The sequence below is a fragment of the Salmo trutta genome, chromosome 11 (genome assembly GCF_901001165.1).
Source record: "Salmo trutta chromosome 11, fSalTru1.1, whole genome shotgun sequence".
In the NCBI taxonomy this organism is placed as follows: Eukaryota; Metazoa; Chordata; class Actinopteri; order Salmoniformes; family Salmonidae; genus Salmo; species Salmo trutta.
Window position 1 is genome coordinate 2,355,692 of NC_042967.1, and position 24,916 is coordinate 2,380,607.

General features: G+C 44.4%; 1 protein-coding gene across 1 annotated transcript in view; it reads right to left on the reverse strand.

The window, feature by feature from the left end:
- LOC115202084 (catenin alpha-2) overlaps positions 1 to 24,916 on the reverse strand; it is a 688,845-nt gene that overhangs the window by 35,848 nt on the left and 628,081 nt on the right. Inside the window, exons 13-14 of the mRNA XM_029765967.1 lie at positions 23,456 to 23,607; positions 20,190 to 20,303 (exon numbers count right to left, since the gene is read on the reverse strand). Coding sequence (XP_029621827.1) covers positions 20,190 to 20,303; positions 23,456 to 23,607 — 266 coding nt within the window. The remainder of the gene's footprint in view (positions 1 to 20,189; positions 20,304 to 23,455; positions 23,608 to 24,916) is intronic.

Sequence of the window (24,916 nt, forward strand, 5' to 3'; positions counted from 1 at the left end):
AACCATCACCCCTGGTGAGACAAAACTGCGACTCGTCAGTGAATAGCACTTTTTGCCAGTCCTGTCTGGTCCAGCGACGGTGGGTTTGTGCCCATAGGCAACGTTGTTGCCAGTGATGTCTGGTGAGGACCTGCCTTATAACAGGCCTACAAGCCCTCAGTCCAGCCTCTCAGCCTATTGCGGAAAGTCTAAGCACTGATGGAGGGATTGTGCGTTCCTGGTGTAACTCGGCAGTTGTTGTTGCCATCCTGTACCTGTCCCGCAGGTGTGATGTTCGGATGTACCGATCCTGTGCAGGTGTTGTTACACGTGGTCTGCCACTACGAGGATGATCAGCTGTCCGTCCTGTCTCCCTGTTGCGCTGTCTTAGGTGTCTCACATTACGGACATTGCAATTTATTGCCCTGGCCACATCTGCAGTCCTCATGCCTCCTTGCAGCATGCCTAAGGCACGTTCACGCAGATGAGCAGGGACCCTGGGCATCTTTCTTTTGGTGTTTTTCAGAGTCAGTAGAAAGGCCTCTTTAGTGTTTTCATGACTGTGACCTTAATTGCCTACCGTCTGTAAGCTGTGTCTTAACGACCGTTCCACAGGTGCATGTTCATTAGATGTTTATGTTTCATTGAACAAGCATGGGAAACAGTGTTTAACCCTTTACAATGAAGGTCTGTGAAGTTATTTATTTTTACGAATTATCTTTGAAAGACAGGGTCCTGAAAAAGGGACGTTTCTTTTTGTTGCCGAGTTTAGTTGCCCTGAAGTGCGTGTCACCAGTCCGGTGACACCTGTGCCAGCTCCATGCACCAGGCCTCCAGTGCGCCTCCCCAGTCCAGTATGTCCTGTGCCAGCTCCCCGCACCCTCCCTGAAGTGTGTGTCAACAGTCCAGTGCCACTTGTGCCGGCTCCACGTACCAGGCCGCCAGTGCGCCTCCCCAGTCCGGTACATCCTGTGCCAGCTCCCCGGACTCGCCCTGAAGTGCGTGTCACCAGTCCGGTGCCACCTGTGCCGGCTCCACGCACCAGGCCTCCAGTGCGCCTCCCCAGTCCGGTAGGTCCTGTGCCAGCTCCACTCACTCGACCTGAGGAGCATGTCATCAGTCCGGTGCAACCGGTGCCGATGCCCAGTCCAGGCACGGTGTCCAGTCCCACTCCCTGGCAGGAGACTTCCTCTGCGCCAGTGCCCAGTCCAGGCACAGCGGCCAACCCAGCGCCATGGCCAGAGCCCTCCTCTGCGCCGGTGCCCAGTCCAGGCACGGCATCCAATCCCGCTCCAAGGCCGGAGCCTTCCTCTGAGCCGATGCCCAGTCTAGGCACGGCGGCCAACCCAGCTCCATGGCCGGAGCCCTTCTCTGCGCTGGTGCCCAGTCCAGGCACGGCATCCAGTACCACTCCAAGGCCGGAGCCTTCCTCTGCGGCGATGCCCAGTCTAGGCACGGCGTTCAGCCCGGCACCATGGCCGGATCCGGGATCTGGGCGGGGGCTACGACCCGCACCGGAGCCGCCACTGCCACTAGTCACCCCCCTACCCTCCCCATCTGGTTTCAGGTTTTGCGCCCAGAGTCCGCACCTTTGGGGGGGGGTTCAGAGCGTTACTAGGGGGGTGTTCTAGTCATTCTATTTCTATGTTGGTTAGTTGTATGGTTCCCAATTAGAGGCAGCTGGTAATCGTTGCCTCTAATTGGGGATCATATTTAGGAAGCCCTTTCTCCCACCTGCTTTGTGGGATATTGTTTTGTGTATGTGATTGTTGCACCAGTTAGGTCATGTTTCGTTGTTTGTTCATTGTTTTGTGGAAGTTTCACTGTATATTAAAGATGTGGAACTCTAATCACGCTGCGCCTTGGTTCGTCTTTCCTCATGATCGTGACATGTGAGCTCTATAATTATCGGTTGTAGTGACGACTGAGGAATCTTCCCATGTCGACCAATCGAATGTATGGCCAGTTTTGGGCCTCTAAGACATGTGTCTTGACATTTATTTTCAAGGTGTTTGTTGAAGCGCAAACCCTTACACCAAGGTGTATTACAATGGTATTGGATCTGGGTAACCTGTTAAAAGATTCATTGAGTTAACTCATCACTAGTCTATAAATCTAAATTCAATACTTAAATCTTACGTTTTGGAGCTAGAAACATATTTGCATCCAGTTTTTTGGTAGATTTCAACACTAGCACTCTCCCACTTTCACTACCACATAACCATACCTTTCAATGTATCTTCTTGTAGCTCTAAACTATTGCCCCTCATTATGAATTTTACTGATCATTCCAAATTTACGCACACACACTTACAGCCATAATCAAGTAGCCTACATCAACTTTTACATTGTTCTACATCTATATGTTCTGCTTCTACAATAGAACATCCAAACATTTAGGTCATTACCGGTCATTACTGTATCTAGTTCTACATACATTGTAGATGGAATCTACATGATACAGTTGAAGTCGCAAGTTTACATACAATTAGGTTGGAGTCATTAACTCGTTTTTCAACCACTCCACAAATTTCTTGTTAACAAACTAGAGTTTTGGCAAGTTGGTTAGGACATCTACTTTGTGCATGACACATTTTTCCAACAATTGTTTACAGGCAGATTATTTCACTTATAACTCACTGATCACAATTCCAGTGGGTCAGAAGTTTACATACACTAAGTTGACTGTGCCTTTAAACAGCTTGGAAAATTCCAGAAAATGATGTCATGGCTTTAGAAGCTTCTGATAAGCTAATTGATATCATTTGAGTCAATTGGAGGTGTACCTGTGGATGTATTTCAAGGCCTACCTTCAAACTCAGTGCCTCTTTGCTTGACATCATGGGAAAATCAAAAGAAATCAGCCAAGACCTCCACAAGTCTGGTTCATCCTTGGGAGCAATTTCCAAATGCTTGAAGGTACCACGTTCATCTGCACAAACAACAGTATGCAAGTATAAACACCATGGGACCACGCAGCCATCATACCGCTCAGGAAGGAGACTCGTTCTGTCACCTAGAGATGAACGTACTTTAGTGCGAAAAGTGCAAATCAATCCCAGAACAACAGCAAAGGACCTTGTGAAGATGCTGGAGGAAACAGGTACGAAAGTATCTATATCCACAGTAAAACAAGTCCTATATCGACATAACCTGAAAGGCCGCACAGCAAGGAAGAAGCCACTGCTCCAAAGCCGCCATAAAAAAGCCAGACTACGGTTTGCAACTGCACATGGGGACAAAGATCGTACTTTTTGGATAAATGTCCTCTGGTCTGATGAAACAAAAATAGAACTGTTTGGCAATAATTACCATCGTTATGTTTGAACCAAAAAGGGGAATGCTTGCAAGCCGAAGAACACCATCCCAACCGTGAAGCACAGGGGTGGCAGCATCATGTGTGGGCGCTCTGCTGCAGGAGGGGCTGGTGCACTTCACAAAATATATGGATTCATGAGGAGGGAAAATGATGTGGATATATTGAAGCAACATCTCAAGACATCAGTCAGGAAGTTAAAGCTTGGTCACAAATGGGTCTTCCAAACGGACAATGACCCCAAGCATACTTCCAAAGTTGTGGCAATATGGCTTAAAAGGACAAGAAAGTCAAGGTATTGGAGTGGCCATCACAAAGCCCTAACCTCAATCCTATAAAAAATGTGTGGGCAGAACTGAAAAAGCATGTGCGAGCAAGGAGGCCTACAAACCTGACTCAGTTACACCAGCTCTGTCAGGAGGAATGGGACAAAATTCACCCAACTTATTGTGGGAAGCTTGTGGAAGGCTACCCGAAACGTTTGACCCAAATTAAACAATTTAAAGGAAATGCTACCAAATACTAATTGAGTGTATGTAAACTTCTGACCCACTGGGAATGTGATGAAAGAAATAAAAGCTGAAATAAATCATTCTCTCACATATTATTCTGACATTTCACATTCTTAAAATAAAGCGGTGATCCTAACTGACCTAAGACAGGGTCTTTTTACAAGGATTAAATGTCAGGAATTGTGAAAAACTGAGTTTCGATGTATTTGGCTAAGATGTATGTAAACTTCTGACTTCAACTGTATATGTGGCTAGTGGCTACAGTATGCAACAATTACATAACATCTAGGACCCTATTCAATCTGTATTGCGGAAATACAGCGTTACAGTGTGATTAAAATGTATAGGCAATGTTCCCGCATTAGCAGACACTGCATTCACAGTAAATGCTGCATATGTCAGCTCAATCAGAAATTACCTTTCAATTTTGAGCACACAATCTGTAATGCTTCGGCGATACCGATTGAATAGAGCCCCAAGTGTACTGTATAGAGTTTTTGATGTATTGTTGATGTATTGAAGATGTATTGTTGCCTACCCTTACCACCTGGGGGCGGCCCGTCAGGAAGTCTAGGATCCAGTTGCAGAGGGAGGTGTTTAGTCCCAGGGTCCTTAGCTTAGTGATGAGCTTTGTGGGCACTATTGTGTTGAACGCTGAGCTGTAGTCAATTAACAGCATTCTCACATAGGTGTTCCTTTTGTCCAGGTGAGAAATGGCAGTGTTGTGTGCGATTGAGGTTGCGTCATCTGTGGATCTATTGGGGCAGTATACAAATTGGAGTGGGTCTAGGGTTTCCGGGATGATGGTGTTGATGTGAACCATGACCAGCCTTTCAAAGCACCTAATGGCTACCAACGAGAGTGCTACGGGGTGGTAGTCATTTTGGCAGGTTACCTTCGCTTTCTTTGGCACAAGGACTATGGTGGTCTGCTTGAAACATGTAGGTATTACAGACTCGGTCAGGGAGAGGTTGAAAATGTCAGTGAAGACACTTGCCAGTTGGTCCGCGAATTCTCTGAACACGTCCTGGTAATCTGTCTGGCCCTGCAGCCTTGTGAATGTTGACCTGTTTAAATGTCAACATTCACTACGGAGAGCGTGATCACACAGTCGTCCAGAACAGCTGGTGCTCTCATGCATGCTTCAGTGTTGCTTGACTCAAAGCGAGCATAAAAGGCATTTAGCCCATCTGGTAGGCTCGCGTCACTGGGCAAACCCTGCCTCTGCCACATCCATTGAGCAACAGAGACGGTGTAGTAGGATTCTATCTTAGTCCTATATTGACACTTTTCCTGTTTGATGGTTCGTCTGAGAGCATAGCAGGATTTCTTATAAGCGTCCAGATTAGTATCCCGCTCCTTGAAAGTGGCAGCTCTAGCCTTTAGCTCCATGGCTTCTGGTTGGGATATGTACGTAGGGTCACTGTGGGGAAGACATCATCAATGCACGTATTGATGAAGCTGGTGACTGAGGTGGTATACTCCTCAATGCCATTGGATGAATACCGGAATATATTCCAGTCTGTGCTAACAAAACAGTCCTGTAGTGTAGCATCCGCGTCATCTGACCACTTCCGTATTGAGAAAGTCACTGGTACTTCCTGTTTTAGTTTTTGCTTGTAAGCAGGAATCAGGAGGATATAATGGTTATGGTTCGATTTGCCAAATGGAGGGCGAGGGAGAGCTTTGGTGGTCTAGAGTTTTTTTTCCTCTAGTTGCACATGTGACATGCTGGTAGAAACGGATTTAAGTTCGCCTGTATTAAAGTCCCCAGCCACTAGGAGCGCTGTTGTGGATGAGCATTTTCTTGTTTGCTTATGGCCTTATACAGCTCGTTGAGTGTGGTCTTAGTGCCAGAATCAGTTTGTGGTGGTAAATAGACTACAAAAAATATAGATGAAAACTCTCTTAGTAGGTATGGTCTACAGCTTATCATGAGGTACTCTACCTCAGGCCAGCAATACCTTTTAGACATCACGCACCAGCTGTTATTGACAAATAGACACACACCCCCACCCCTCATCTTACCGGACGTAGCTGTTCTGTCCTGCTGATCCACAGAAAAACCAGCCAACTGTATATTATCCGTGTCGTAGTTCAGCCATGACTAGGTGCAACATAAGATATTACAGTTTTTAATGTCCCGTTGGTAGGATAGTCTCGAGCGGGGCTCATCCAGTTTATTCTCCAGTGATCGCACGTTGGCTAATGGAACAAATGGTAGTGGCAGGTTACTCACTCGCTAACAAATTCTCACAAGGCACCCTGATCTGAGCCTCCTGTATTTCCTTCATGCAAAAAAAACATACAATATCGCACAATTGGTAAAATTGCAGCCATCCCCTCAGGCGCCATTCTTTATTGAGGATGTTCAAATGGAGAGCTACACTGCTAATAAACCAATCAAGAACATCACTTGCAACTTGGTCACAGCAGCAAGGCCTTATGGGGTGTGAAGTCTTTTTGGTGGGAGACATTTTGAGCTACCCCCTTTAGAGGGAGGCAGGCAGTTGAAATAAGTTTGCCCCAACCAAGTTCACCTTTCTCCAGGGAGGCCATGTAATCATACTGACAGAGGAAGTGTCAGACAATCAATAAAACCACAGTGAAAACAAGAACTCAACTAAAGTAAAAAGGATCTTGGTCAGCTAGCAACTGCAAACACACACAAAAAAAAGCAGAGGTAGAAAAAAGGTTGACTTGTCTATCTTGGCAACATGGCCAGCTCTGGCTGTATGGCTGTCACACACCTGCATCAAGTCTAATTTCCCTTATTGTGGCAAAATACACGCAACTATTTCTTAACTATGTCACCTCTTACCTCTAGCAATTAAGTGTTTACCACTACTGTAAAAAGTGTATAGACAATTTTACAGGTCTGGTTCCAATTCCTCTGCTGAATTAAAGGGAATCCACCCCAACTGTCAATGAAATAAAGATGGCGGCTCAAAAAGGTTAGTTTAGTGCTCAAACTTTCTCAATGGAGCTTTACAAAGAAACACAGGGGCCAATTGGGATGTCATAATAGGTGGTGGGGGGAAGGGAAGGTACTAGGTGAGTTTCTTTTTTTCTTCTCCCGCTCTCCAGAATTCACTTATCCCAAAATCCCTTCCTCTGCTTACTGATAACAACAAGAGCGGGCCTTGGGAGCTTAGTGCAGTGGCAAATCCCATCCTATAGAGCATGTGCCAATACACTCAGTGGCTCGGCGGGGATTAGGCACGGCGCTTTCCAGGTTTCTTCACAGGCAGGGGCATTGCGAAATTACTTTAATTTGTTTCATTTGAAATAAACTGCCCAGACACTAGCGAGTTCAATTTTATGGCTGACCTATCAACAGTGTTATCCAATCACTGTGTTAGAAGACAGCTAGGGAGGGGGGGCTTTGTGTGTGTGTGTCTCTCTCTCTGTGTGTGTGTGCGTGTGTGCTTTTTTGCATGTACAGTGCCTTGAAAAAGTATTCAACCCACTTGGCGTTTTTCCAATTTTATTGCATTACAACCTGTAATTTAAATTGATTTTTATTTGGATTTCATGTAATGGACTTACTCAAAATAGTCCAAATTGCTGAAGTGAAATGAAAAAAATAACATGTTTCAAAAAATTATATAAAAAAACCCCGGAAAAGTGGTGAATACATATGTATTCACCCCCTTTGCTATGAAGCCCCTAAATAAGATCTGGTGCAAACAATTACCTTCAGAAGTCACGTAATTAGTTAAATAAAGTCCACCTGTGTGCAATCTAAATGTCACATGATCTGTCACATTATCTCAGTGTATATATATATACCTGTTCTGAAAGGCCCCAGAGTCTACAACACCACGCATCAAGGGGCACCACCAAGAAAGCGGCACCATGAAGACCAAGGAGCTCTCCAAACAGGTCAGGGACAAAGTTGTGGAGAAGTACAGATCAGGGTTGGGTTATAAAAAAATATCCAAAACTTTGAACATCCCACAGAGCACCATTAAATCGATTATTAAAAAATGGAAAGAATATGGCACCACAACAAACCTGCCAAGAGAGGGCCATCCACCAAAACTCACAGACCAGGCAAGGAGGGCATTAATCAGAGAGGCAACAACGAGACCAAAGATAACCCTGAAGGAGCTGCAAAGCTCCACAGCGGAGATTGAAGTATCTGTCCATAGGACAGATTTAAGTCATACACTCCACAGAGCTGGACTTTACGGAAGAGTGGCCAGAAAAAATACATTGCTTAAAGAAAAAAGGCATGTGGTAGACTCCTGTCACGTCCTGACCCTTGTAAGAGGTCATAATCTATAGTAGATGGGTCAGGGTGTGACAGGGGGTGTTTGGTTGGTTTTCTTGTTTTCTATTTCTAGGTTTTGTGTTCTAGGTTTTCTTTTCTATGTTGTTGTTTTTTGGGTTGATCTCCAATTGGAGGCAGCTGGTCCTCGTTGCCTCTGATTGGAGATCATATTTAAGTAGGGGGTTTTTCCTTTTGGGTTTGTGGGTTGTTAATTTTGAGTAGTGTGTTTTCCTCTCTGCGTCACGGTTTGTTGTTTTTTGTATTTCTAGTATTTGGTGTATTGCAACGTTTCACTATAAATAAAAAGATGTGGAACTACAACCATGCTGCGCGTTGGTCCGATCATTCTGCCAGACGTGACAGAACAACCCACCACAAAAGGACCAAGCAGCATGGTAAGGAGTATCTGGCGGAATGGACTTGGGAGGAAGTTTTGGATGGAAAAGGACCTTGGAGGCAGGCTGGGGAGTATCGACGCCTGAAGGAGGAAATTGAAAAAGCAAACAGGGAGTGGCGATACTACGAGGCGCTATATCCACCAATAGGCAAGGCGGAGAGGCAGCCCCAAATTTTTTTGGGGGGGGGCATATGGGGAGTTTGGCGACGTCAGGGGGGGAGACCTGATCTAACTTCCCGTGCGTATCGGAGAGAGCCGTGGAGCAGACAGGAGCCAGTCAGGGAGTCAAGCGCGGAGCTCGACGCAAGATTCCGAAGAGAGGTACTGGCAGAAAGAGGCAGAACCTACGTAGACGGAGCCTCCAGCGACGCTCCTTTTGAGTAGTGTGTTTTCCTCTCTGCATCACGGTTTGTTGTTTTTTGTATTTCAAGTATTTGGTGTATTGCAACGTTTCACTGTAAATAAAAAGATGTGGAACTACAACCATGCTGCGCGTTGGTCCGATCATTCTGACAGACGTGACAACTCCCCAAACATATGGAAGAAGGTACTCTGGTCAGATGAGACAAAAATGTTGCTTTTTGGCCATTAAGGAAAACACTATGTCTGGCGCAAAACCAATACCTCTGATCACCCTGAGAATAACATCCCCACAGTGAAGCATTGTGATGGCAGCATCTTGCCTTGGGGATGTTTTTCATTCCCAGGGACTGGGAAACTGGTCAGAATTGAAGGAATGATGGATGGCGCTAAATACAGAGAAATTATTGAGGGAAACCTGTTTCAGTCTTCCAGAGATTTGAGACTCGGACGGAGGTTCACCTTCCAGCAGGTCAATGACCCTAAGCAGACTGCTAAAGCAACACTCGAGTGGTTTAAGGGGAAACATTTACATGCCTTAGAATGGCCTAGTCAAAGGCCAGACCTCAATCCAACTGAGAATCTGTGGTATGACTTAAAGATTGCTGTACACTAGCGGAACCCATCCAACTTGAAGGAGCTGGAGCAGTTTTGCCTTGAAGAATGGGCAAAAATCCCAATGGCTAGATGTGCCAAGCTTATAGAGACATACCCCAAGAGACTCGCAGCTGTAATTGCTGCAAAAGGTGGCTCTACAAAGTATTGCCTTTGGGGAAGTGAATAGTTATGCACGCTCCAGTTTTCAGTTTTTTTGTCTTATTTCTTGTTTGTTTCACTATATAAAATATTTTGCATCTTCAAAGTGGTAAGCATGGTGTATAAATCAAATGATACACACCCCTGAAAAATGTATTTTAATTCCAGGTTGTAAGGTAACAAAATTGGAAAAATGCCAAGGGGGGTGAATACTTTCGCAAGCCATTGTATGTGCGTGTCTCTCTGTGTGAGTGTGTGTGTGTCTGTGTGTGTGTGTCTGTGTGAGTGGACGACAAAAAGACAGAGTGAGAGAGAGGTGTGTGTTTGCTCTCTCCTCTTAATATGCATGTTTGATTCTAATAACTCAGCTCTATGCATAAGTATAATAGAAGTGACAAGCGGAGCACTGCACCAGGAAAAGCCGCTCGAGGAACAAAGGCTCTCGGGGCCGCCCCGGATTACTCAGAGGGAGAGAGGGGAGGAGGAGAGAAAAACAGAGAGTGAGAAAAAGGAATAGTGAGAGAAAGCAAGATAAATAAAGCCTTGTTCACACTGGAGACTCCGCACAATGGCGGTGTAATAATTGTTGTGCAGTCAAATAAACAAAAAATATCCTTTGCATCACACCCGTAGTGTCAGAATGTGTTGCGCATCAGTGTGAACTAGGTCAACGAGAGAGATGGAGAGAGAGAGGCTAACTTAGTTTGTGGTTTGTGTATGTTTGACACAAAGACAGACCCACTGGGTGCAGATGTCAGTTAAACGTCTAGTTTTGATTTACATTTGGTCGAGTTGTCAACTATCGTGAATTCAATGTGAAATCATGCAAACATTTCACCCTTTCATTGGATTTAGGTTCAAAGTTGAGTGAAAAAAAATCTGAAAAAACCCCCATCATTCCTTACATTGATAACACTTTGCAAATCCAATCAGTTTCCCACATTGATTCAACGTCATCACATAGATTTTTTGGGTTGAAATCTTTGGTGAAAACACTCTTGATTGAACCAGTTTTTGACCAGTGGGGAGTAGCTAACCTCGTGTCAGCGCTGTGTGTGCTGCATGATACCCTACACATGAAAGGAACAGTGGGTGTAAACCTGGACATGCTCGCCATGTCAGCTCACACTGAGAAGACACAGAAGATGGCTGATCACCTTTCTTCTTGTCTATTCTAATAACAACACACACTGTGGTGTGCCAATTGGTATTTCCTTCACATTAACGTGAGAAGGTAAACAGGGTTTACCATGACATGATAGGTCAGGGCGAGTGGACAGGACACCTGTGGCTAGGCTAACCGCATCTTTTATGTGTGTGTCTATGTGAAAATGTGAGTGTACGTGTGCCTGTTTGCGTGTGTGTGTGTACAGTATACAGTAAGTATGTATCAACTATAAGCTAATGTACTGTATGTGTGTGTATGTGATAGAGGTCGACCGATTAATCGGAATGGCCGATTAATTAGCGCCGATTTCAAGTTTTCATAACAATCGGTAATCAGTATTTACGGCCACCGATTTGCCCATTTTAATAAAAAAAAATGTTTTATATAATATTTTTTAACTAGGCAAGTCAGTGAAGAACACATTCTTATTTTCAATGACGGCCTAGGAACGGTGGGTTAACTGCCTTGTTCAGGGACAGAACGACAGATTTTTACCTTGTCAGCTTGGGGATTCAATCTTGCAACCTTACGGTTAACTAGTCCAACGCTCTAACCACCTGCTTTACATTGCACTCCACGAGGAGCCTGCCTGTTACAGGAATGCAGTAAGAAGCCAAGGTAAGTTGCTAGCTAGCATTAAACTTATCTTATAAAAAACAATCAATCAATCAATCATGATCACTTGTTAACTACACATGGTTGATGATATTACTAGTTTATCTAGCCTGTCCCGCGTTGCATATAATCGATGCGTTGCGCATTCGCGAAAAAGGACTGTCGTTGCTCCAACGTGTACCCAACCATACACATCAATGTCTTTCTTAAAATCTATACACAAGTATATATTTTTAAACCTGCATATTTAGTTAATATTGCCTGCTAACATGAATTTCTTTTAACTCGGGAAAATGTGTCACCTCTGCAACAGAGTCAGGGTATATGCAGCAGTTTGGGCCGCCTGGCTCGTTGCGAACTGTGTGAATATTATTTCTTCCTAACAAAGACAGCCAACTTCGCCAAACGGGGGATGATTTAACAAAAGCGCATTTGCGAAAAAAACACAATCGTTGCACGACTGTACCTAACCATAAACATCAATGCCTTTCTTAAAATCAATACACAGAAGTATATATTTTTAAACCTGCATATTTAGCTAAAAGAAATCCAGGTTAGCAGGCAATATTAACCAGGTGAAATTGTGTCAGTTCTCTTGCGTTCATTGCACGCAGAGTCAGGGTATATGCAACAGTTTGGGCCGCCTGGCTCGTTGCGAACTAATTTGCCAGAATTTTACGTAATTATGACATAACATTGAAGGTTGTGCAATGTAACAGGAATATTTACACTTAGGGATGCCACCCATTAGATAAAATACGGAACGGTGTAATCGATGTGAAATGGCTAGCTAGTTAGCTGGGTGCGCACTAATAGCGTTTCAAACGTCACTCGCTCTGAGACTTGGAGTAGTTGTTCCCCTTGCTCTGCATGGGTAACGCTGCTTCGAGGGTGGCTGTTGTCGATGTGTTCCTGGTTTGAGCCCAGGTAGGAGCGAGGAGAGGGACGGAAGCTATACTGTTACACTGGCAATACTAAAGTGCCTATAAGAAAATCCAATAGTCAAAGGTATATGAAATACAAATCGTATGGACAGAAATAGTCCTATAATTCTTATAATAACTACAACCTAAAACTTCTTACCTGGGAATATTGAAGACTCATGTTAAAAGGAACCACCAGCTTTCATATGTTCTCATGTTCTAAGCAAGGAACTTAAACGTTAGCTTTTTTACATGGCACATATTGCACTTTTACTTTCTTCTCCAACACTTTGTTTTTGCATTATTTAAACCAAATTGAACATGTTTCATTATTTATTTGAGGCTAAATTGATTTTATTGATGTATTATATTAAGTTAAAATAAGTGTTCATTCAGTATTGTTGTAATTGTCATTATTACAAATAAATAAAAAAATTGGCCGATTAATCGGTATCGGCGTATTGGTCCTCCAATAATCGGCATCGGCGTTGAAAAATCATAATCGGTCAACCTCTAATATGTGAGTGTGTGCATGCGTGCGTGTGTCTGCGCATGTGTGTGTGTGTGAGTGTGATAGCAAGCATGTGTACATATCATGTGCATGTCTACATTTCTAAATGAATAGCACCCATTTATGTCAAGTGGCATCCATTTTCAACATGTGACTCAGGAGCATGCACCTCAAACTAACTAGTAGCAGGAGGTATAGCCCACTCACAGAGATACAAAGAACATAAAGACACTTATTAAACTCTGTGTGATGCGCTTGCGCTCAGATGGCCCTCGCTGCAGGGGGTCGTGGGTGTGTGTGTGCTCATGTGTGAGCCACGGGACACCGTGGGACGACTCAGTGGGATTTGATGAGACCCAACTGTCCCCACTTCTCACCCTGGCGAATCAGGCGCCAGACCCCCTGCCGGAACTCCTACCAGTCTCCCTGAACAATGGCTGTCTGTGCTCCCAAAAGTACAGTACTGGGCCCACCTTATGGACAAAGTTAGGTGTTATAATCATGGAGTTTGAAACAACCGTTCTCTCTGTTTATTTTCCACTCCTTTCAACTTTTTGACGGCTTCGTTTAGAGAGAGACGTGGTGGTGGTGTGTGCTCCGTACAGCAGACATCATTTCCGTTATCGTCATTTCCAGTCACAACATGTAGACTTGTTTACGTGCTGCTGTGAGATTTGTTGCTAACATTTTTTTGCAACCTGCCAAATTTACGGTTTTATATTTTTCCCTCGCTCGACTTTTTTCATTAAACTTTTTCACCCCGGACGCTTTATCTGGACATAGATCTACATGACCTCCACCAGCCGAAGCTAAGTAGTAACAGTAGCATTATGCCTTCTAATTGCAGTCGCTGTACTCATAATATACAGGAGAACGATCACCTTATTAAGGCGAGGATAGCTGGGCTGCAAGCCCAGCTTCAAATCCCCTTGCACAGTCCCTGCAGCCGGACAATATTCTCATGGCTTCTGGAAGGAAATGCTGTAGGAATGCTCAACCGGTGTCGCTCATTCAGCCGACAGAAACTTTCCACCGGTTCTCCCCATTAAGAAAAGTGTCAGAGTCAGAGTATTCTCTGGTCTCTCCTCCGCCCGTTACAGGGTCTGAGACGCCGAAGTCTCCTAGCATTAGCTCTGATAAATTGAACACCCTAGTCAATGGTGACTCTATTACCCGTAGTATTAGACTTAAAAATAATCATCCAGCGATTATACGCTGTTTACCAGGGGGCAGGGCTACCGACTTTAAGGATAATCTGAAGATGGTGCTGGCTAAGGCTAAAACTGGCGAGTGTCGTGGCCAAAAGTTTTGAGAATGACAGAAATATTAATTTCCACAGTTTGCTGCTTCATTGTCTTTAGATATTTTTGTCAGATGTTACTACGGAATACTGAAATATAATTATAAGCATTTCATAAGTGTCAAAGGCTTTTATTGACAATTACATGAAGTTGATGCAAAGAGTCAATATTTGCAGTCTTTCTTTTTCAAGACCTCTGCAATCTGCCCTGGCATGCTGTCAATTAACTTCTGGGCCACATCCTGACTGATGGCAGCCCGTTCTTGCATAATCAGTGCTTGGAGTCTGTCAGAATTTGTGGGTTTTTGTTTGTCCACCCGCCTCTTGAGAATTGACCACAAGTTCTCAATGGGATTAAGGTCTGGGGAGTTTTCTGTCCATGGACCCAAAATATCAATGTTTTGTTCCCCGAGCCACTTAGTTATCACTTTTTTAAATGGTTGATTTAGGTGCAATCTTACTGGCAGCAATATCCTTGCCTGTGAAGCCCTTTTTGTGCAAAGCAATGATGACGGCACGTGTTTCCTTGCAGGTAACCATGGTTGACAGAGGAAGAACAATGATTCCAAGCACCACCCTCCTTTTGAAGCTTCCAGTCTGTTATTCGAACTCAATCAGCATGACAGAGTGATCTCCAGCCTTGTCCTCGTCAACACTCACACCTGTGTTAACGAGAGAATCACTGACATGATGTCAGCTGGTCCTTTTGTGGCAGGGCTGAAATGCAGTGGAAATGTTTTGGGGGGATTCAGTTCATTTGCATGGCAAAGAGGGACTTTGCAATTAATTGCAATTCATCTGATCACTCTTCATAACATTCTGGAGTATATGCAAATTGCCATCCTACAAACTCAGGCACTAGACTTTGTGAAAATGTATATTTGTGTAATTTGGCCACGACTGTAGAGAGTATAGGGATATTGTCATCCACGTTGGCGCCAACGATGTTAGGATGAAACATTCAGAGGTCACCAAGCGCAACATAGCTTCAGTTTGTAAATCAGCTAGAAAGATATGTCGGCATCGAGTAATTGTCTCTGGCCCCCTCCCAGTTAGGGGGAGTAATGAGTTCTACAGCAGAGTCTCACAACTCAATCGCTGGTTGAAAACTGTTTTCTGCCCGACCCAAAAGATAGAATTTGTAGATAACTGGCCCTCTTTCTGGAACTCACCCACAAACAGGACCAAGCCTAGCCTGCTGAGGAGTGACAGACTCCATCCTAGCTGGAGGGGTGCTCTCATCTTATCTGTGAACATAGACAGGGCTCTAACTCCTCTAGTTCCACAATGAGATAGGGTGCAGGCCAGGCAGCAGGCTGTTAGCCACCCTGCCAGCTTATTGGAGTCTAGTACAGCCAGTACAGTCAGCGTGCTGTGCCTCAATGTAGGTTGGGCAAAACTAAACATGGCAGTGTTCACCTTAGCAATCTCACTGGAATAAAGACCTCCTCCATTCCTGTCATTATTGAAAGAGGTTGTGATATTTCACATCTCAAAAAAGGGTTACTTAATGTTATATCCCTCACTTTCAAGGCAGTTATAGTCAATGAACTAATCACTGATCATAATATTGATGTGATTGGCCTGACTGAAACATGGCTTAAGTCTGATGAATTTACTGTGTTAAATGAGGTCTCTCCTCCTGGTTACACAAGTGACCATATCACCCGCGCATCCCGCAAAGGCGGAGGTGTTGCTAACATTTATGATAGCAAATTTCAATTTACCCCCACAAATTTTTTTAGCTTCTTGTCATGAAATCTATGCAGCCTACTCAATCACTGTTTATAGCTAACGTGTAAAGGCCTCCTGGGCCGTATACAGTGTTCCTCACTGAGTTCCCTGAATCAGACCTTGTAGTCATGGCAGATAATATTCTAATTTTTGGTGACTTTAATATTCACATGGAAAAGTCCACAGACCCACTCCAAAAGGCTTTCAGAGCCATCATCGACTCAGTGGGTTTTGTCCAACATGTCTCCGGACCTACTCACTGCCACAGTCATACTCTGGACCTAGTTTTGTCCCGTGGAATACATTTTGTGGATCTTAATGTTTTTCCTCATAATCCTGGACAATCGGACCACCATTTTATTATGTTTGCAATCTCAACAAATAATCTGCTCATATCCCAACCAAGGATCATCAAAAGTCGTGCTATAAATTCTCAGACAACCCAAAGATTCCTAGATGCCCTTCCAGACTCCCTCCATCTACCCAAGGATGTCAGAGTATAAAAATCGGTTAACCACCTAACTGAGGAACTCAATTTAACCTTGCGTAATACACTAGATGCAGTCGCACCCCAGAAAACAAAAAACATTTGTCATAAGAAACTAGCTCCCTGGTATACAGAAAATACCCGAGCTCTGAAGCAAGCTTCCAGAAAATTGGAATGGAAATGGCGCTACACCAAACTGGAAGTCTTCTGACTAGCTTGGAAAGACAGTACCGTGCAGTATCGAAGAGCCCTCACTGCTGCTCGATCATCCTATTTTTCCAACTTAATTGAGGAAAATAAGAACAATCCAAAATAGATTTTTTATACTGTCGCAAAGCTAACTAAAAAGCAGCATTCCCCAAGAGAGAATGGCTTTCACTTCAGCAGTAATAAATTCATGAACTTCTATGACGAAAAGATCATCATCATTAGAAAGCTAATTACGGACTCCTCTTTAATCTGCGTATTTCTCCAAAGCTCAGTTGTCCTGAGTCTGCACAACACTGCCAGGACCTAAAATCAAGTGAGACACTCAACTTTTTTAATACTATATCTCTTGACACATTGATGAAAATAGTCTTGGCCTCTAAACCTTCAAGCTGCATACTGGACCCTATTCCAACTAAACTACTGAAAGAGCTGCTTCATGTGCTTGGCCCTCCTATGTTGAATATAATAAACGGCTCCCTATCCACCAGATGTGTACCAAACTCACTAAAAGTGGCAGTAATAAAGCCTTTCTTGAAAAAGCCAAACCTTGTCCCAGAAAATATAAAAAACTATCGGCCTGTATCCATTCCTCTCAAAAAATTATTTTTGAAGATGTTGTGCAGCAACTCACTGCCTTCCTGAAGACAAACAATGTATACGAAACTCTTCAGTCTGGTTTTAGACCCCATCATAGCACTGAGACTGCACTCGCGAAGGTGGTAAATTACCTTTTAATGGCATCAGACCAAGGTTCTGCATCTGTACTCGTGCTCCTAGACCTTAGTGCTGCTTTTGATATCATCGATCACCACATTCTTTTGGAGAGATTGGAAACCAAAATTGGTCTACACGGACAAGTTCTGGCCTGGTTTAGATCTTATCTGTCGGAAAGATATCAGTTTGTCTCTGTGGATGGTTTGTCTTCTGAAAAATCAACTGTAAATTTCGGTATTCCTCAAGGTTCCATTTTAGGACCACTATTGTTTTCACTATATATTTTACCTCTTGGTGATGTCATTCGGAAACATAATGTTAACTTTCATTGCTATGCGGCAAATGTTTTACTTTTAAACTCGGACAAAACAGAGATGCTAGTTCTAGGTCCCAAGAAACAAAGAGATATTCTGTTAGATCTGACAATTAATCTTTATGGTTGTACAGTCATCTCAAAAGTACCTCGGCGTTACTCTGGACCCTGACCTCTCTTTTGATGAACATATCAAGAATATTTCAAGGACAGCTTTTTTTCCATATTCGTAACATTGCAAAAATCTGAAACTTTCTGTCCAAACATGATGCAGAAATATTAATCCATGCTTTTGTCACTTCTAGATTAGACTACTGCATTGCTCTACTTTCCGGCTAAGCATGAAATAAACTTCAGTTGGTGCTAAACATGGCTGCTAGAATCTTGGATAGAACCAAAACATTTTATCATATTACTCCAGTGCTAGCCTCTCTACACTGGCTTCCTGTTAAGGCTAGGGCTGATGTCAAGGTTTTACTGCTAACCTACAAAGCATTACATGGGCTTGCTGCTACCTATCTTTCCGATTTGGTCCTCCCGTACATACCTACACGTACGCTACGGTCACAAGATGCAGGCCTCCTTACTGTACCTCGAATTTCTAAGCAAACAGCTGGAGGCAGGGCTTTCTCCTATCAAGCTCTGGTGGTCTGCCTATCCATGTGAGAGATGCAGACTCGGTCTCGACATTTAAGTCTTTATTGAAGACTCATCTCTTCAGTAGGTCCTATGATTGAGTGTAGTCTGGCCCAGGGGTGTGAAGGTGAACGGAAAGGCGCTAGAGCGACAAACCACCCTTGCTGTCTCTGCCTGGCCAGTTCCCCTCTGAGTCACTGGCTTAGTGGTGCTCTTCCATGCCGTCCCAAGGAGGGGGTTGGGTCACTGACGTGGTCTTCCTGTATGGGTTGGCGCCCCCCCGGGTTCGTGCCATGGGGGAGATCTTCGTGGGCTATACTCTGCCTTGTCTCAGGGTAGTAGGTTGGTGGATGAAGATATCCCTCTTGTGGTGTGGGCGCTGTGCTTTGGCAAAGTAGGTGGGGTTATATCCTGCCTGTTGGCCCTGTCTGGGGGTATCGTCGGACAGGGCCACAGTGTCTCCCGACCCCTCCTGTCTCAGCCTCCATTATTTATGCTGCAATAGTTTATGTGCCGGGGGGGGGGGGGGGGCTAGGGTCAGTCTGTTATATCTGGAGTACTTCTCTTGTCTTATCCAGTGTCCTGTGTGAATTTAAGTCTGCTCCCTCTAATTCTCTCTCTCTTTTTTTCTCTCTCTTTCTCTCGGAGGACCTGAGCCCTAGGACCATGCCTCAGGACTACCTGGCCTGATGACTCCTTGCTGTCCCCAGTCCACCTGGTCATGCTACTGCTCCAGTTTCAACTGTTCTGCCTGCGGCTATGGAGCCCTGACCTGTTCACTGGACGTGGTACCTTGTCCCGGACCTGCTGTTTTGGACTGTCTCTCTACAGCACCTGCTGTCTCTAACTCTGAATGATCGGCTATAAGGGCTTTATAAATACATTTGATCTCTCTCTCTCTCTCTCTCTCGCTCTCTCTCTCTCTCTTGGGCTTCCTAGCAGCAGTAGACCTCTCAGGATTAGAGGAGGCATGAGGCCAAACCTTTTCCTGCCACCCGGCATTCCACAATCCATTCACCAACCCTAACCGCCAACCACTCTCCTTGCTGTAGGGGTGGCAAGCACTGATACCCTTTAATGTACTTTAAGCAGGGCCCTGGTGTACAAATAATACATGGGGAAAAAATGCTAATGAGCGCAAAGCCCAAAGCCCCGGTGATCGCTGGCGCCATCCAGGCTTGGCATGCGTCGTGTGTGCGTTCCCAGTAATATCGAAGGGGGGATACGGTAATTGCCACAGCTTCATTTGCGCTCGCAATTTTACACCTGTCTCTCCTCTCGAGTGGGATAGTCATTTCAAAACAATCAAATTAGGCTATGATCATTTCAATGTGCTTTTCGTTTACCGTATGATGGAATCCTGTGATATTGAAATCATACAATAGTGCCGTTTATCCAGCGAAGAACCCACTGGGAATTTACATTATGCTGAACATGAGAGAAACTGAAGTGGCGCAACAAGAGCTTTAGGTAATGAAAGGGAAGGCCGACTTGCAATATGACACACCACAACAATACCCTTTTCACATTACTGAGCATGAGCTAAAATGAGCCCAGCCTGGACTTACTGGGCTGACCTGGTTACGAATCCACCAGAGTTGCTGGAACTGTGCAGGGAAGGACAATGTGAAAGGAAAATACCTGAGCCAGCACAGTACTGTTCGAGTCAATACGATAGTGTGCACAAGTAATTGAAGGACTGGGTTGACCTTTACATTATGACCATTGGGACATCCCACTGACTGGAACAGAGGCCTTCGTGAAAATAATAGGGGTATCCTTGGGCATATCTGAAATGGCACCCTATTCCCGACGCAGTGCACCTCTTGACTCAAAAGTAGTGCACTATATAGGGTCCCATTTCCAACTCAGTCATGTTTAAATAATCTATGCAGCGAGCTATGGAATGTTCCAGAGCAGGTTCTAGAGTGTGGTGTATGGTTCTAATGGGGTTTGAGAGCTGGTTCTAGAGTTCCACTCACCCTGGCGCTCTGTCCGGCGATGAGCTGGTCGTCCTCTGTCTGGACACTGGTCCTGCTGCGGGCGTCGTAGTCCTCCTGCTCAAAGTCTGAGTCGTCCTCCAGCTCCTCAGGTGTCTACAGAGAAAGGTGGGGGGATGGAGAGGGAAAATACAGAGAGAGAGAGGGGGATGGGGTAGAAAGAGATGGGGGAGACAAAGGGGGGAAGGAGAAAGTATTAGGGAGAGAAGCGAAAGGTGTGTGTGGGAGATGAGAAGAGAAATGAAAGAATAGTAGATGTAGGCGAGATATATATATATATAGAGAGAGAGAGAAAGATAAAACATGATGGCTATTAGATCAACAGCTGCAATGTCACACAACACAGATATTTAATACATCAGTCCTCAGACACATCTCTATCTCCACTCTCCCTCTACTGTACGTCTCACTCGCACACTTCTCCTTCTGCGTTCTTAGTCAGAGTCTGAGTGCAGATGGACCTTCCCGTCACGTGAGGGGCGGCTGGCGGGAGATGTCACACAATTAACAGCAAGTCAGATCTCCTTGTGTTGAATTATTCCGCTTTTTTTATACGCTTGCTCTGATTTCAAGTCCCTTGCATCATTGTTTTTAAGAAGTCTCGGAGGTGGTTTACACCACGCTCCATAAGAGCACTATAAAGCTCCCTGAAATAGTGGGATCAAACGGCACAAAGGGAAAAGGGCGGGGAGGGTAAATGGCCTCAAGAGATTCCGTGATTTTGTTTTTTCTTCTTCAATCTTCAACTCGTGTCTAACTGCTATCTCACAACGAGACAGGGTGGGGACGTGCCAGATGTTCTCGACTGGCAGGACTCAGGGACGAATCAGTTAATGTGTTCGACCAATTAAGAGCAGGGATCTGGGGCGGCTTCCGGGCCAATCGGGAGGCAGTTAGCTGAGGAGAAGAGTGGGATGAGTGGCTCAGACACCCATCTGTCTGTTTGTCAACAATGTGTCTATCATCCTGGCAACACTGTAAACATCGTCTATACCGTCCTCATCTCCAGACATAACAACCTCCTCTACAAGCTGAAGAGGCCACTAGTCCAAAAATCTGGTTTTATTGAAAACCAGCTTTGGAAGGCGCTTCTCTCGAAGACAAACCGATTTCTCGCAAATCCACCACACGAACATGAAGATGTTGCAGTTATGCTCGTCTACACGATACAAAGGCAGGAATGATAACCGCCTCTATATCCGACAAATGTCAATATCTCGCACATCTATTCTTCATGTGGTACATAGAGGAAGACGAGGAGAAGATTGTAATGTGTGTGCGTTCCAAATGAATGGGAGACGGCATTGGAGTGTATAGCGGTTGCTTTACGAGCTCCTGACCAATTCTGCTATTTTGTGTGTTTTTATGCGCTGATCTGAACTTTTTTTTTTTTGTTGACATAATGTTTTCGCCATCGTTTCCATTGACCGATCGTTACTCATTGTATATTTTTTTCTTCTGCATTGTTGGGAAGTAAGTAAGTAAAAGTAAGTAAGCGTTTCACTGTTAGTCCACACCTGTTGTTTACAAAGCATGTGATGAATACAATTACATTTGATTTGATGGCAGCCTATTCCCTGTATAGCGCACGACTTTTGACCACAGCACTATGAGCCCTGATCAAAAGTAGTGCACTATAAAGGGAATAGGGTGCCATTTGGGACGCAGCCTGGATGAGGTTTGACTGCTCGCACCTCCTGCAGGTTAATTATTCCCCCTTTGTTCCCAGAAGAATGGATATGTGCTCCCTTTGTGTGTGGAAATGAATGTGAACATTGAAGCCTTGTTTTAGTTGAATTGCGTGGCACGTTCCATTTTCTGGAATGGACATATAGCAGATGTCTGCGGACGTGTGTACGTGTGTGTTTGACTGTGTGTGTGTGTGTGTGTGTGTGAGTGTGGGTGTGTTTGTAATGCTATTTTATTAACGCTCTACACACACACACCTGACCATACTCAACTTCTGAAATGAACACCGTGAAGAATTGCCCCCATAATCCATTGCTGTTGTAGGCTACAACTAGACCCTGCCAGCAGGTTCTAAAGAAATAATTTTCTAAAGAAATCCATGTACACCAGTTTACATGGGAGCAAAAAAACACACACCACAAAAGCATCCTTCAGACGTTTCATATGAAAGGCTACACGTTCTATTACGGACGTTAGGCTACACAACGACGAGAAATCATAGATAGTCCTCCAAGTCTCCAAGAATACTTGAACTTGGAAATAGATTATGAGGCTGGTGGGTCGGTCTCGGCCCGTTCAAAGCCCCTGTTTTGCATTATTTACCAACATCAAATTATTTCCCCGTAATTAGATTTTTCTCGCAACTGCACTGGGAAACATTCCAGCAGTCCAAAGTTTAATAAATGAATTTGCACGGTGGTGTTGGGAGAAGGGGGGGTACGAGAAGAGAAAAAAAATGCTAGACAAACACCATCTTATAGGCTTACCATAGTGGATACAGTGTGGTGTGGCTGAGTCTATAAAAATCACTATATAATAGGCTTTGTTGTAACATCAATACAAAGTCCAATACACAGTCTATGGAACTAGCCTTACAGTATTATGTTATAAGTAAACAAGTCTTGTCAGAGCCAGAACAGCCCATAGGGTAGCAGCCTAATTCTATTTTCTTTAGCACCCCCCTGGACAGGAAGCTAGTCTATATCAGGGCCTTACCCCTAATCCATCTCCGTAATGCTGAGTGGCAACCAGAGAGGCATCGGGTACTATTTTTAAAGTCCGGTATGACTCGACCAGGGATTGAACCCCTAACCTTCCAATCTCAGGGTGGGTACTGTAACCACAAGGCCACTGAGGTGGTTTATTCCAACCAGCCCTAAAGTCTTAGGTCATGTTACACTATAAGGTTTCGTACGAAGCGTGAAGTTCTTTGTCATTTCATTTCCATGTCATTTAATTTCTCATACATTGACATCAAATCAGGGAGATTGTTTGTGATTCATCTTGGGAAAATGAACGTTCCATGTGACCTCACGCAGGGCACATTCTTGGAATTGGATAATAATGAGAAAGAAAAATGAGAAAATAAGGTGAATCCTAATGTACACTTGGTCATGCATTGATGTCAATGGGAGAATAAGTGTGCCTCTCAGGTGGCACCCATGTTCCTATATAGTGCACAACTTTTTATGGGCCCTGGTCAAAAGTAATTTGGTACAGAGTCTGTTCCCAGTGTGCTTTGAGAAGCGAGGGGGGAGGAAATGAGGAAGTGGACGTACCCTGATCATAAGAACGGCTTTCCGTATGTCACGCACGCCGTCGTAGACCAGGCGGGACGCGTCGATGAACTCGTTCTCCTCGAAGGGCTGTGGGGGGTTTGTGCTCAGCGCCTCGATGGCCACCTCCACTTGTTCAGCAAAACGGGGCATGACTGGAAGAAGGGATGGAGAGAGAGGGAGGGAAGGGGAGAGAAAAAGAGAATGAGAATGGCGACCAGAACTTACTTGACTCAGGTGCACTCAATTAATTTGAACATTTTAGGCAACATGTCCTACTAGAAAGTTTCATCGTGTGTGTGTGTGTGTGTGAAACAGAGAGAGCAAGAGAGCGAGAGAGAGCGAGAGAGAGCGAGAGAGCGAGAGAGATAAGGATAAACAAAGGTGAAAAACAAGATAAATATTTTAAAAAACATCCCTCAAAAGTTTCTTTCCCCCTGGGGGGACGGGCACATTGATTTGAGAGAGGCGGAATACCACAAGAGACGTGTGTGTGTGTCTATGTAAGACAACGTCGGTGTGTTCTATTCTCAAATCAAGGACACACACTCTCTGTCAATCTAGAAATCTGGCACCACAGGGATGGGGCGCTCGAGCCCCCTTTGCACACCAATTAGCCGTTTCACCTTAGCTACACTACCCGGGGGGCGGATGTCTGTCAGCCTATCACTGCGTGAGTGCTAGGATGCTAATGTGCTAGCTTTGGTTGGCAGCCATTCACCTATTAGTGTGTCAGTGCTAGCATGCTAAGGCGCTAGCTCTGGTTGACAGCCACTCAAGTTAACAGGCTGAAAATTCATTGCCAAAACAAAAAGTTGCTAACTCCGACAAAAACAATGACTGGCATTTAGCGGGAATATTAGTTTGGCAAGCGTTGCCAACGGAGCATCTGTATGTTCTTTGTGCGTTCACAGAAGGGGTGTTGAATTTGAATAAACGCCAGGGCAACCGTGCCGAATATATTCATGTTGAGTGGGACAGCTACATAATCATCTTCAGATGACTCGTGATGATCTGATGCAGGCAATGTTTAAAGGTCCAATGCAGCCATTTTTACCTCAATATCAAATCATTTCTGGGTAAGAATTCAGTACCTTACTGTGATGTTTTGAATTAAAATGGTCAAAAATAAACTAAAATAGCTTCTTAGCTAAGAGCAATTTCTCAAGTATTTTGCTAGGACTGTCTGGAAGTGGTCTGAGTGGGGAGGGGAAAATGGAAAACTAGCTGTTATTGGCATAAAGGTTTGGAACTCTCTTTCCTATTGGTCTATTAACTAATTTACCACTTGGCGATGTCAACAGACAGGCCAAAGCTCCATCGCACCAAAACAGGCTTTTCAAACAGCTCCTACACTAAAAGACCATTTTCATAATTCTCACAATCTCAACTGTATTTTTCCAACCTCATAGGAAAGAGTGTTTTTGACTGCACTGGGCCTTTAATAATTGCTTTAATGCTGTG